General features: G+C 60.4%; 2 protein-coding genes across 3 annotated transcripts in view; both read left to right on the forward strand.

The window, feature by feature from the left end:
* AZIN2 (antizyme inhibitor 2) overlaps positions 1-3,826 on the forward strand; it is a 5,579-nt gene extending 1,753 nt beyond the window's left edge. Inside the window, exons 2-10 of the mRNA XM_035345804.1 lie at positions 45-210; positions 290-463; positions 1,217-1,389; positions 1,513-1,644; positions 1,894-2,059; positions 2,178-2,340; positions 2,409-2,521; positions 2,923-3,134; positions 3,478-3,826. Of these exons, the coding sequence (XP_035201695.1) occupies positions 103-210; positions 290-463; positions 1,217-1,389; positions 1,513-1,644; positions 1,894-2,059; positions 2,178-2,340; positions 2,409-2,521; positions 2,923-3,134; positions 3,478-3,619 (1,383 nt within the window). The 5' untranslated portion in view covers positions 45-102 and the 3' untranslated portion in view covers positions 3,620-3,826. The remainder of the gene's footprint in view (positions 1-44; positions 211-289; positions 464-1,216; positions 1,390-1,512; positions 1,645-1,893; positions 2,060-2,177; positions 2,341-2,408; positions 2,522-2,922; positions 3,135-3,477) is intronic.
* The window catches only part of NDUFS5 (NADH:ubiquinone oxidoreductase subunit S5), an 8,780-nt gene extending 2,980 nt beyond the window's left edge, over positions 1-5,800 (forward strand). Inside the window, exons 2-3 of one of the 2 annotated variants that reach the window (XM_035345827.1) lie at positions 4,773-4,998; positions 5,448-5,800. In XM_035345827.1, coding sequence (XP_035201718.1) covers positions 4,783-4,998; positions 5,448-5,552 — 321 coding nt within the window. In that variant the 5' untranslated portion in view covers positions 4,773-4,782 and the 3' untranslated portion in view covers positions 5,553-5,800. Of the gene's footprint in view, positions 1-4,731; positions 4,999-5,447 lie in introns of those variants that run through there. The other variant, XM_035345825.1, reaches the window with a different exon arrangement.
* Positions 5,801-11,211: the final 5,411 nt, after the last annotated feature.

Below are 11,211 nucleotides of genomic sequence, written 5' to 3' on the forward strand. Positions count from 1 at the left end.
TTTTTTTTTTTTTTTTTTTTTTTTTTTTTTTTTTCTCTCCCCAGTGAATTTCATACTTAGAAACTATACCCTACTCCAGGAGCTTTACACGAGTGTCGTCACATGCTGGCCATGAATGGGTACTTGAACGAATCCAACTTCACGATGGTGGAGGAGGGCTTCACCACTAGGGACCTCCTGGAGAACCTCCTGGTGGGGCTGTGCCCGTCGGTAAGGGTAAGGGCTGGTGGCTCCGCTGCTCCCTGAGGCCGTGGGGCCGCGGCTGCTGCTCACCCCAGCCCTGTCGTAGAGCGACCAGCAAGCCTTCTTCGTGGCAGACCTCGGGGACATCGTGAAGAAACACCTGCGCTTCCTGAAAGCCTTGCCCCGCGTGAAGCCGTACTTCCCTGTTAAGTGCAACAGCAGCGGAGGAGTGATTCGGCTGCTGGCTGAGCTGGGGGCAGGCTTTTCCTGTGCCAACAAGGTAGGGCTGGGGGAGGACGGGTTGGGATGAACATCCTCTGGGTGTGCGTGGGAGAGTGGCGGAGCTCACCCTCATCTCCAGGTTTCCTCTCTAGCTGACACCTATAGCAGCAGAGGTCTCCCCCTGCTGTCAAACCCTGCCACACAACCCAGAAGTACTTTTACTTTACATCTGTCCGGTGACTCAGGCTTGTTGCCTTTGACCAACATTCCTGTGTGTGACGGGTGTCCTGGCTGGCAGGCTCAGTTGGTGCAAAGTTCATCCCTGGGGTGCCGCTGCTGCGGCGGTCCCCTCTGAGGGGCTGTAGGGCCGAGCACAAAGCTCTGCGGTCCATCCATTTGCTCACAGGGAGGACCAAAGTTAAGCCACTTACTTGGATGTAATTAAACAGGGCATGTCACCAGGAGGAGAAAGTGCAAGGATTCGTTACGACTCAGATCAGCTCTGCAGCCGTAACCCTCTCACTGCAGGTCCCGGGAGAGATGTGCCCAAACCCCACACCTGTTCACTTGCCCCACTTGTTTTCTCTTGTCTTGGTCTTGTGCTGCTTATAAACACCTTGCTGCAACCTGCCCCTGTCGGGACGAAGTTCACTGTGATCCCCTTGAGCTCTTACAGCCATTCCCTGGAGGAGCCCAGGCTGCAGTGCCAGCGGTTTGCCCCTCGCAGTGCTGTGGCCCGGAGCTGGCCGTGGCTGAGTGTGGCAGCGCTGGCCCTGGGGACCAGCCCGATACACGTGCCATTTCCCTGCAGACAGAGATTGCAGCGGTTCAGAGCATCGGGGTCCCGGCTGACAAGATCTTCTACAGCAGCCCCTGCAAGCAGATTGCCCACATCAAATACGCAGCCAGCCACGGCGTGCGGCTGATGGCCTTTGACAATGAGGTGGAGCTGGGCAAGGTGGCCAGGAGCCACCCTCACGCCAGGTGGGTGCCGATGCAGGATCCGCTGGCACCAGTGGAGGGAGGGACGAAGTAGGAGCTGTGGAGGTGGCTGTGGGGTGGTGGAGGGCCCAAAGACCCCTCAACACGGTGGTTTTCTCTGTGCAGGATGCTTTTGGGTATTGCTGCTGACTCCAGCCCCTCTGCACACCCGAGCATGATGTTTGGTGCCACGCTCAAGTCCTGCCGGCGCCTGCTAGAGGCAGCGAAGGAGCAGGCTGTGGAGGTTGTTGGCATCAGGTATGGCACGTTGTCCTTCTTCCATTGGGGTGCTCAGCCCGGTGGGCATCCCGGTGGGGAGCTCTTGTTGGGACCACTTTGGGGCAGGTTGGCCTGCAAAGAGGGGCTCTGTGGGGTGGGCCAGGCAGTCTCACCCTGGATGGTACGTGGGAGGTGCAGGGGTGCCCCGGTGAGGACAGGGGGATCTCTGTGTCCCCTCACTGCTACATGGGACAGGCCAGCCCTGCTCAACGGAGACTGTGCCCTCAGCTTTCACCTCGGGAGCTGCAGCCTGGAGCCCCAGGGCTTTGCCCAGGCTGTCGCTGAGGCACAGCTGGCGTTTGACATGGGCGCAGAGCTGGGCTATCGGATGCACCTCCTGGACATCGGAGGGGGATTCCCTGGCACTGAGGACGCCAGAGCTCAGTTTGAGGAGGTACACAGCTCCCAGGCCTGGCTCTGGGCAGGCAGAGAGCGAGGCTGGAGCAGGTTTCCTGCCCTGCGCTGGGCAGCGAGGCTGAGTTCATGGGGACGAACATCTTTCTCTCACCCAGATCGCTGCCATGATAAACTCTGCGTTGGACACGTATTTCCCGGAGGGCTGCGGGGTGGAGATCGTTGCAAGACCTGGGCGATACTACGTCACCTCGGCCTTCACTCTCGCAGCCAGCATCACCGCCAAGGAAGAGGTTCCTGTGGAGCAGCCAGGCTCTGATGGTACGTGGGACCACTGGACCAGCCTGCCCGTGGGACCGTGGCCCCTGAGCCCCTCTGTGTTCCTCTAGGGGAAGAGTCTGGCAGCAAGAAGAGCCTTGTCTACCACCTCAGTGATGGCATCTATGGCACCTTCAGCTGCGTCCTGTTTGACAGCCCCTGCCCGAAGCCTCTGCTGCACAAGGTGAGGGTCTTTTCTGGCATGAGGGGAGCCCAGCAGGTCCCTCAGTGGTGTCAAACGTCCATGGCAAGTGCCTGGGCCTGCCTCTGGGCTTGGCGAGCCAGTATGGGGTGGTAAGTCAGGCTGTACAGATGCTATCTGGCCACCTGGGAGACAAAGAACCTTTGGGAAAGGTGAAAACCATCCTTTCAGGCTGGTCTTTAAAGCTGGTGAAAGAACACCGAGACAGACCTGTCACTGGATACCTTCCATGGGCATCAAGGCAGACTGGTCCGGGCTCTAGCCACCTGGGTTAATTTTAAGAGCATGTCTTTTGGTTTGGGGCCAGATTTGCACCCTACATAAAACAGCGCTGTGGTGCAGCTGCCCTCATTCCCTGTGGCTGCCCAATCTTTCCTCCGTAGAAGCCCTGCCCAGGCCACCTCTTATGCAGCAGCCTCCGGGGTCCACCAGGGCACTCAGAGGACCGGATTGCTGAAGGCATGGAGCTGCCTGACCTGCAGGACGGCGACTGGCTGATTTTCCAGGACATGGGTGCATACACCATCGCCGCTTCATCCCTGCTGGGTGGGTGCTCCCAGCCACAGGTCACCTACGCCATGTCACGCCTGGCCTGGTAAGAGACCGTCCTCGTGAGCAGGGCCTGGGGCTTCCAGAGGGAGGCTCCGAACAGCCCCCAGTCTGGGCTCTCTGACCAGGGGAGAGGGTCAGATCTGAGGGGCAGACCCTGGGGATTCAGGGTAAAAACCTGGCCACTGGGGTTATTAAATAACTAGCCAGTTTTTAAAACCTGAACCACTTTTTCACTGGAGAAGCCATGGGCAGCTCAACTCTGGCCGTGCAGACGGGGCTGGGGCTCTGGAGAAGCGAGAGCCCCCAAGTTTCCTTTCCTCGGGCCCACCCTGCGGCATGTCATGAGTGGGTACCCTCGCGCCCCCCCGGGTGTCTTGTGCTTGCAGGAAGGCCATCCAGCTCTTCCAGGGGAAGCCGCTGCCGGCAGAAGATGACCATGAGAGCGCCTGCACCCCCTTGTCGTGCGGCTGGGAGATGGTGGAGTCGCTCTGCGTCCCCCCGGTTTTTGCTCCAGCCGGCATCATCTGAGCAGCACGGGGATGGGGAAGGTGCTGTGCCAGCACCCCTGTGCCCGCACCCTGTCCTGGGACCCCCGGGCAGCCCTCAGTGCCCCGCATGGATCCTGCTGCTCCTGCTCGTGTGGTGCTGTGTGCCTGCTGCAGGGGCTGGGCGGGCAGGCCGACGGGTTTGGGTTCTTTTTTAAAGAGTTATGGTAATAAACGGTTGTTGAGCGTGGCTCGGGTTCTCGGGAGCCCCTGGGCTCTTCCTCCCCTCCCTGTGCCTGAGGTGGCAGAGGAGCCGGCTCTGTTAAGCAGGTAGCTGCATAACAAGGCTGTGCTCGTTAGGGAAGCTGGGGCTGTTCACCCAAGGCTTGGGGGCTGTGTTCAGGCATCTGGAGGGACCCCAGGGCCTTGGCGGGGGGGGGGGGGGGGGGGGGGGGGGGGAAAGGGGGGGGGGCTCGGGGATGTGGGTACAGCTGGGAGGGAGGCTGGGTGGCACCCTAATGAGCCCTCCCTAATGAGCCCTCCTGCCTGCTGTCACAGCACTGTGGTGGGGGGAGGCCACAAAAGCCAAAGAATGGGGACGCTGTGAGACCCTGAAAGCCAGAGACTTTGGGCACTGGGAGCACTGGGGGCACTGTGCGCTGGGAGCATTGGGCACTGGGGTCACTGGGAGCGCTATGAGCACTGGGCACTGGGAACGCTGGGAGCACTGGGGATATTGGGGACACTGGGAGCAGTGTGCACGGGGGATGCTGGGGACACTGGGAGTGCTGGGAGCACTGGGAACACTAGGGGCACTGTGCACTGGGGTCACTGGGAGCACTGGGGGCAGTGGGAACACTGGGAGCACTGGGAGCACTAGGGACATTGGGGACACTGGAAGCACTGAGGTTACTGGGAGCACTGCAAGTGTTGGGCACTGGGAGTACTGGGGACGCTGGGATCACTGGTGGCACTGGGGTCACTGGCCCCACCCCCGGCAGGGGGCGCCGGGGCGCGGCGGGCGCTCCACCCTCCACGCCACCAGGGGGCGCTGCCGGGAAGTGCCGCCAGTGCCCGTGCCGCCGGCTCGGCCGTAAAGCGCGGCGCGGAGGTCGCGGCGGCGGTCGCGCTTGACGGCGGCGGGCGTCGCGCAAGGCGGGTGAAGGACGGCGGGCGCTGCCCGTGCCGGTGCCCGTGTCCGCCGCCATGCCGTTCCTGGACCTGCAGCGGCAGCTGGGCCTCGACCTGGACCGCTGGCTGCTGCGGCAGAGCACGACGCAGCCCTACGGCAAGGCCGGGGTCTGCCACGCCTTCGAGCGGGAGTGGGTGGAGTGCGGGCACGGCCTGGGCCAGACGCGGGCCCGCCGCGAGTGCCAGCCCGAGTACGAGGACTTCATGGAGTGCATGCACCGCACCAAGCTGGTGAGCGCCGCCCGCCGGCTGCGGCTGCCTCTGGGCCCCTCTGTGCCCGCAGGGGGCTGGCAGAGGGGCTCTGGTCAATGGGGGGGAGGGGCACATGAGCGCCTCGGGGGGTTGCGGATGCCTCGGGTGGAAAGGGGATTCGGGGGGGTAGCGGGGTGCTGGGGCTTGGTCAGGGACTTGTGTGTGGCAGCTTAACTGAAGAGCTGAGGCACGTGGAGGGTCAGCTTTCACAGAAAGCAGAGAGCTTTCTGTAATATTTACTAGTAAAGATTGTAATATTTACTAGTAAAATGTGTCGTGGCAGCGTGAGAATGCCCAGGGGAAGGGTTAGTGCGTGCACGAAGCTCCCTTGGGGCTGTGCCAGGGTTCCGCTAGAGGCCGTGTGAGTGCTGGTAACCGCTGTGATGCCTGTTACATGTCCATGTCAACTTTCCTGTGTGCTTTGTCAGGCTGCGCGTCTGAAAAAGATCCTGGAGCAGAGGGACAAGATGATCAAAGAAGGGAAGTACACCCCACCTGACTACCGCAGCAGCCAGGAAGAGCCCAGGCCTTGACGCTCTGGGACCTGACATCAGTTGTCTGCAGCCAAGGGAGTGAAGCCCCTGGAAGGAAAGCGCCTGGCACAGCTGGGCTCCGCTGCGGCTGGTCCATGCACCGCGGGGTCGGGGCTGCCTGACAGCCTTGCCCTGACTGGAGGGGAATGACACCTGTGTCAGGCATTAATGCTGCGCTAGTAAACATCTCCTTGAGAACAGCAGTCGGCTTTGTTGCGTCTTTCTGAATAAAGTATGGTTTGAGTGTCTCTGTAGCCCTCCTGCCAGGTTAACACCCTGAGGTGCTGCCCTGCTGCTGGGGATGACCAGGAGCTGTGCCCCTCTGACGAGGGCAGCCATGGCCCTTGGTGCTTGTGTTCCCTCCCTGCCTCACTTGCAGGCAGGGCAGTCAGTCCCAGAAATGTGTGGGGATAGCCTTAAGGAGTAAAAACCAATCCAAACTTGTTCTGCAAAGCTCCCTCCTAAAGAAATGTCTGTGCCTAGTGCAGATTTGCAGGCAGGATACGTGGCTGGGCTGTTCCCAATCGCTTTCCAGTTAGAGGTATTGGTGTGTGAGGTGAAAACCTGCTTAAAACACCTCTCCTTCACTAGGAGTTGGGGCAGAAACAGCCAGGTCCTGTTTCTCTCCTGCCTTTTTGGTCTGTGTGAGGTCTGTTTCCCCTGTTCGGGGGCTGGGAGGCCTTGCTCTGAAACCCGGTGCGTCAGCGCATCCGTTGAGCCTGGCAGCGAGCAGCAGGCCCTGCTGATGGCAGCTGCAGCAGCCCTGGCTGCTGTCCCGTGGTCCTGGCCGCTGGGGCTGCCTGCACCACCCTCCTTCCTTTAAAAGGGAGGATTTTCCACGTTCCTCCCCAATCCAGCGTGGTTTTGTAACAGCATTAAAGCAAGTGAGTACCTGGAAGCAGAGAGGGGAAATATCTGCTTTAATCCAGGGTTTTAATGCCGGTGATTGTGGGTTTAATGCTTAATCTTTGACACAGGTGGAGCATGTGAGGTTCCCGATCCTCCCAAAGAAGGCTCATCGCTTGTCTTCGGATGAGAACAGGCAACGGGCTGCCTGTTCTTGGGGCTGAAGATGACCATGACAGGCCCGTTGTTCCCCAAAACATGTTAAAAATGACTGGTGTGGTGGGAGAGGACGGCTGGTATCACAACCAGCGTGTGTTCTGGTAGCCTCCTCCTGAAAACTGGGGGGCTGGCATGGCTGCAAGGGGCGAGCTGCACCTCAGTGAGGCACGGCACCGCAGGTGAGGGCACAAAAGCTTCCCCGTGTCCCTCCCCCTGCTGCTTGGGTCTCTTACAGCTGCGGAGCCCAAACTGCCCCATGCTTGGCTCCCGCACCTCGGTGGGCACCTGGGTCCCTCCTGGAGGGAGAAGAGGCTGGAACACAGCCCTGGTTCCGTGCTTGGATTTTGCCCTCTGATGTGACGCAGCTGCCTGCTGTGTTTGGGGCTCTGCTCCCTGACAAACCCACAGTGTCCTGGGGCATGCAGGGAGCTGGACGATGGCGGAGTCCCGTTATTGCACGTGGTCGAGCACGCGGGGGAAGTCCCTGGGCCTCGCTCACCCCCGGAGCAAGGCTGCTGCGTCCTCACCGGTGTGGTCCCAGGGGGATTTGCCCTTTGCAGGGCTCGTGCTGCCCCTCGCCGCTCCCCCCGGCAGCTCCATTGCGGCGGGAGGCTGCTCCCTTCCCCCAGCCCCAGATGGAGCCTCGCTGGGCCCAGATGGGTGCCCGCCGCTCGGGCTGATTCATCGCGCGCGGGGGACGGAGCTGCCTTCCTGGCAGAGGCTGGCAGAAGTGGGGGGCAGCCCCAGGAGCCCTGAGAGCCCCGAGACCTGGGTCTGGGTCTGGGAGTTCTGAGCTGGTTTGGGATCAGCCTCGACGTGAGGAGGCTGCCCCTGCTCAGCCCTGCGCTCACACCGCTGCTTGTGAGTTCCCTCTGTTCTGGGTTATGCCAAAACCACCGCGCTTTTATCAGCAGCTTCAATATTTTTCTCCTGTTCCCTGCCCATGGCTGGATTGCGGAAAGGGTGATCGTGGTCCTGGATGGTTCCGGGTGTGATTTCTTCTGGAGAGGCAGGAAGGGAATCTGGGCATCGGCCGTCTCAGATCTGAATCGATCTGATGATGCAAATGGGCCGCCAGAGGTGGGGCGGCTGCCTCGCTTTATGTAACGGCCCGATAATCCTCGGAGATCTCGTTTGGCGCTTTCAGATATGAAAACTGTTTGGTGGCGATTAATTTCAGCAGAGGAAAACTTACATAATGGTGCTGACATTCAGGTGGATTAAAGAGTTCCAGATATAAAGGCAGGCAGTGAAGCTCCCCGAGCAGAAGTGAAGGGAAAACATCAGAAAGATGAAAGAGCCGTGTGAAGAAGTGGGCAGGAATATTAATAGCTTCAGGTGCGAGCATCCCGTGAGCCTCCCAGCAGGAGGCTGCCAGCCACCCGCCAGCAGTGGTCGGAGCAGAGAAAATATTAACAGGGAGAAAACCACGGCCGGGGAAAGAAATCCGTCCGGCACCCCGTGCCCTGGCACCGCCGTGTGCTGTGCGAGGAGCCCGGCACCCGCTGCCCTGCCAGGCTGCAGCGCGCCTCCGATTTGCCCGATGTGGCCGACTGCGCAGTTCCTCAATACCAAAATCGGGGGATGGGGGCAGGCCGGCCAGCGGGAGGTTAAATCTGAGCAGTGCCTGCACCCGCTCCACGGCGATCGCTCGCTAAGGACAAGGAGGAATTATTCTGCCCGTGCGCCGCGGAGCCGCGGGGGGAGCCGATGTGGGGACGCGTCGCAGGGAGGCAGCAGCTTTCCTGGCCCCGCGGGCGACCGTTCCATGGCAGCTCGACTGCGACAGTCGTTAAATTGGCTGTGTTAACGAACCCCTCACAAGCAGGCTGTGCACGGTGACGGCATCTCGGAGCCGAGCCGCGGCGGCGCAGGCTGGCGCGTGCCTGATAATTGCTGCTCTGCAAAAAAAAGCGCAGGGCCGGGCTGGGAACGGGGGGAGCTCCATTTCCAGGGAGAGGGAAAAAAAGGGCTCAGCAAAAAGCCAGCAACTTGGTGGTGTCGAGCGTGACTCATCTAATCGAGTTGTCCAGATGTCGGAGGAAATATCGAAATCTATCTAAACACTCCTGCCTCCCAAGTGGCTCTTTAGGCCAATCCAAAATCTAATTGTTCTGGCAATGGATGTTAACACAGCCAAGGGCAAGTGGTGAAACAGCGGGCACTGAGAGGAGCTGATACATTTGTCAGAGTTAAATGCCGTATTAGAAATTTCAGCTGATAAGAAAATAACCAAAGACCTGATGAAAACTACTGAGATCAAGCAGAGAGAGAAATCCACCTTCCGCCCCGTGCCATCCGGTGAGAGGAGCCCATCGCCGTGTGTCCGGCCCAGGCAGCACCGTGAGGGCCTTACAGGGTAATGGGCCCAGTCCTCCTTGAGTTCCTGCTGCAAAAGGGACCTGCAGCACCTACAGCTTCTTAGTGCAGCCCAGCATCGAGCCCTGAGTGTTATTTATTTACAGATATATAATTTGGTGCCTGCTTTCGTGTCACTTTGGTGTGGAGCGAAGCCGCATCCCAGCTGGGATGGAGGCAGCGAGGCTGGGATGGAGCTGGAGGTGGGAGCCTGGGGAGCCGCTTGGTTCCAGCCCAGACGCGGCTCCTGTCACTCACCAGCTGCTTTCCCAAAGCCTTCCTCCCCTGGGGTCCTGCTCCCTCTTCCCCAAAACCCGAAGCCTGCGTGAAGTCGGTGCTGGGGCTGGGTGAGCCACCACCTCCCTGCAGCTCCCGCAGCCCCGTGTGTGCCGGGAGCCTCCAGCAGCTTCTCCAGCTCATCTGTGCCTTGGAGAGGAAATAAACAACTCTCCGAGTATGAATAATTTATAAAAAGTCAAGGAAAAAGGCAGGTTTGATCTGCGGGCTTTGGCAAAGGTTTTAATGAGGGACTGGGGGACAGACCCAGGGGCAGAGCTGCCCGCCAGCTGATTTGCAGGGGCGCAGCCACGGCCCGGGGCTCGGCCGGGAGGCGTCTGCCCATGTGTGCACAGCACTGAACGGGACCCCATGGTCAGGGAGGGGTCTCCATCCATGGACACATTTTACAGCACAGAAATGAGGGGATGAAGTGATTCAGGGAGGATGCGTGCAGTCAGCACTGTGGTGCAGAGCAGGACCCCGCCCCAGCCCCTGTCTCCCCCCTGTCCTGAAGTAATATCTCCCCTTCCCCATCTGGGCAAAGCAACGCATGATCTTAACCCAGAGTCACAGCACAATGAATCCAGATCAGCAACGTGCTGCAAGGGATTTTTGGAAATGCGTTTTGGGTGTGAAATGCATGCAGGTTGGAACAGGCAATGTTTCCTGGCTGCCTTCCCTCGTTTATTCAGGATTTAATACGACGCAAATTCACCCGGTTTGCTCCGAGGGCTTCTCGAGGAAGGGGCCAGACACTGCTAGCTGGTGGCACCACGCGGAGGTGATGAAGGGATGCATCCTTTAGGGCCAGGGCTGGGGCACGTGATTCCCTGTGGCTGGCAGCTCGGCTAAGCCTCACATGTGTCCGTGCTTGGCTCTGGCTGCCCGTGGTCCCCGCTGATTCCTGCAGCCTCACCACCCAGGCATGGCACCGTGCTGGCAGCAACAGTGGCTCCCACCCCAGCAGCGAACGATGCCACAGCGGGCAGGAGCACGGCCATGGCACAGGGATGTCCTGCAGGATGGGGAAGTGCCAGCAATCCAGCCGGGTGCAGCGGGGGGCAGCCAGGCATCCCATTGCACCGGCAGGACATGGCTGAGCCACCCAACCTCTCCAGGAGCCGTGTGTCTGACCCTGGGCACTTATATTCTCCAAATGTGTCTGAGGCTGCCAGCTCCGTTAGTGCCAGCCCTCCTGCACCCTGGTGCTTGCCAGTTCTGGGGGCGGTGTCCCCGGTCATGCCAGTGGTTATCCACCTGTGTCCAGTACGGGCAGTGCCAGTGCAGCAGGGCTGGTGCTGGCCCACAAAGATGCTCTTTGCAGCATCCCCTTTACTCTACCCCCAGTGCCTGAGCGTCGCTCCAGTCTGGCTGCAGCATGACTGGGATCCCAGGGAGCTCCCCTCCTTGTTTCCAGCCCATGTTTGTGTCAGAGAGGCCTCGGCTGCTGCCACAGCTCCAGCACTGCTTCTGTGGGCCCAGAGCCTCCCCGCGGTTCACCCACACCCAGGTGGGTTCCAGCCGAGCACCTTCTGTGCTGCCCTCAACCAAGGTGGCCGCAGGGTTCCCACAGCTGTTCCCGAGCTCCCATCCCTCGTGGGGTGCTCAGCATCACTGCGCCCTGACCAACCGCATCTCCCCTAGCCAGAGGTACTCGGAAATGACCGTGGGGAAGGGGAGGAATGGATTCAGATGAGAGCTGAAAGCTGGTGGGGGAGAAGCGCCCCGGCTGCACTGAGATCCCGAGGCACCGGGGTGATGGGGCTGGCCCGGCCTTGTGCAGCACCACGGGAGCCTGGGGCCGTGGCACCGTGCTGCTTGCCGGTGCTGAGCGTCTGGATCTGCCGTCAGCTGGAGCAGTTTGTCCTGCTTCACTGCTGTGGAGCGGCTGGGGCTGTCCTCCTCCAGCTCAGCCCCTGCTTCAGGCTGTTGCTGCTGGCCCTGCCTGTGCCACAGC

Source organism: Oxyura jamaicensis, chromosome 23 (genome assembly GCF_011077185.1).
Source record: "Oxyura jamaicensis isolate SHBP4307 breed ruddy duck chromosome 23, BPBGC_Ojam_1.0, whole genome shotgun sequence".
In the NCBI taxonomy this organism is placed as follows: Eukaryota; Metazoa; Chordata; class Aves; order Anseriformes; family Anatidae; genus Oxyura; species Oxyura jamaicensis.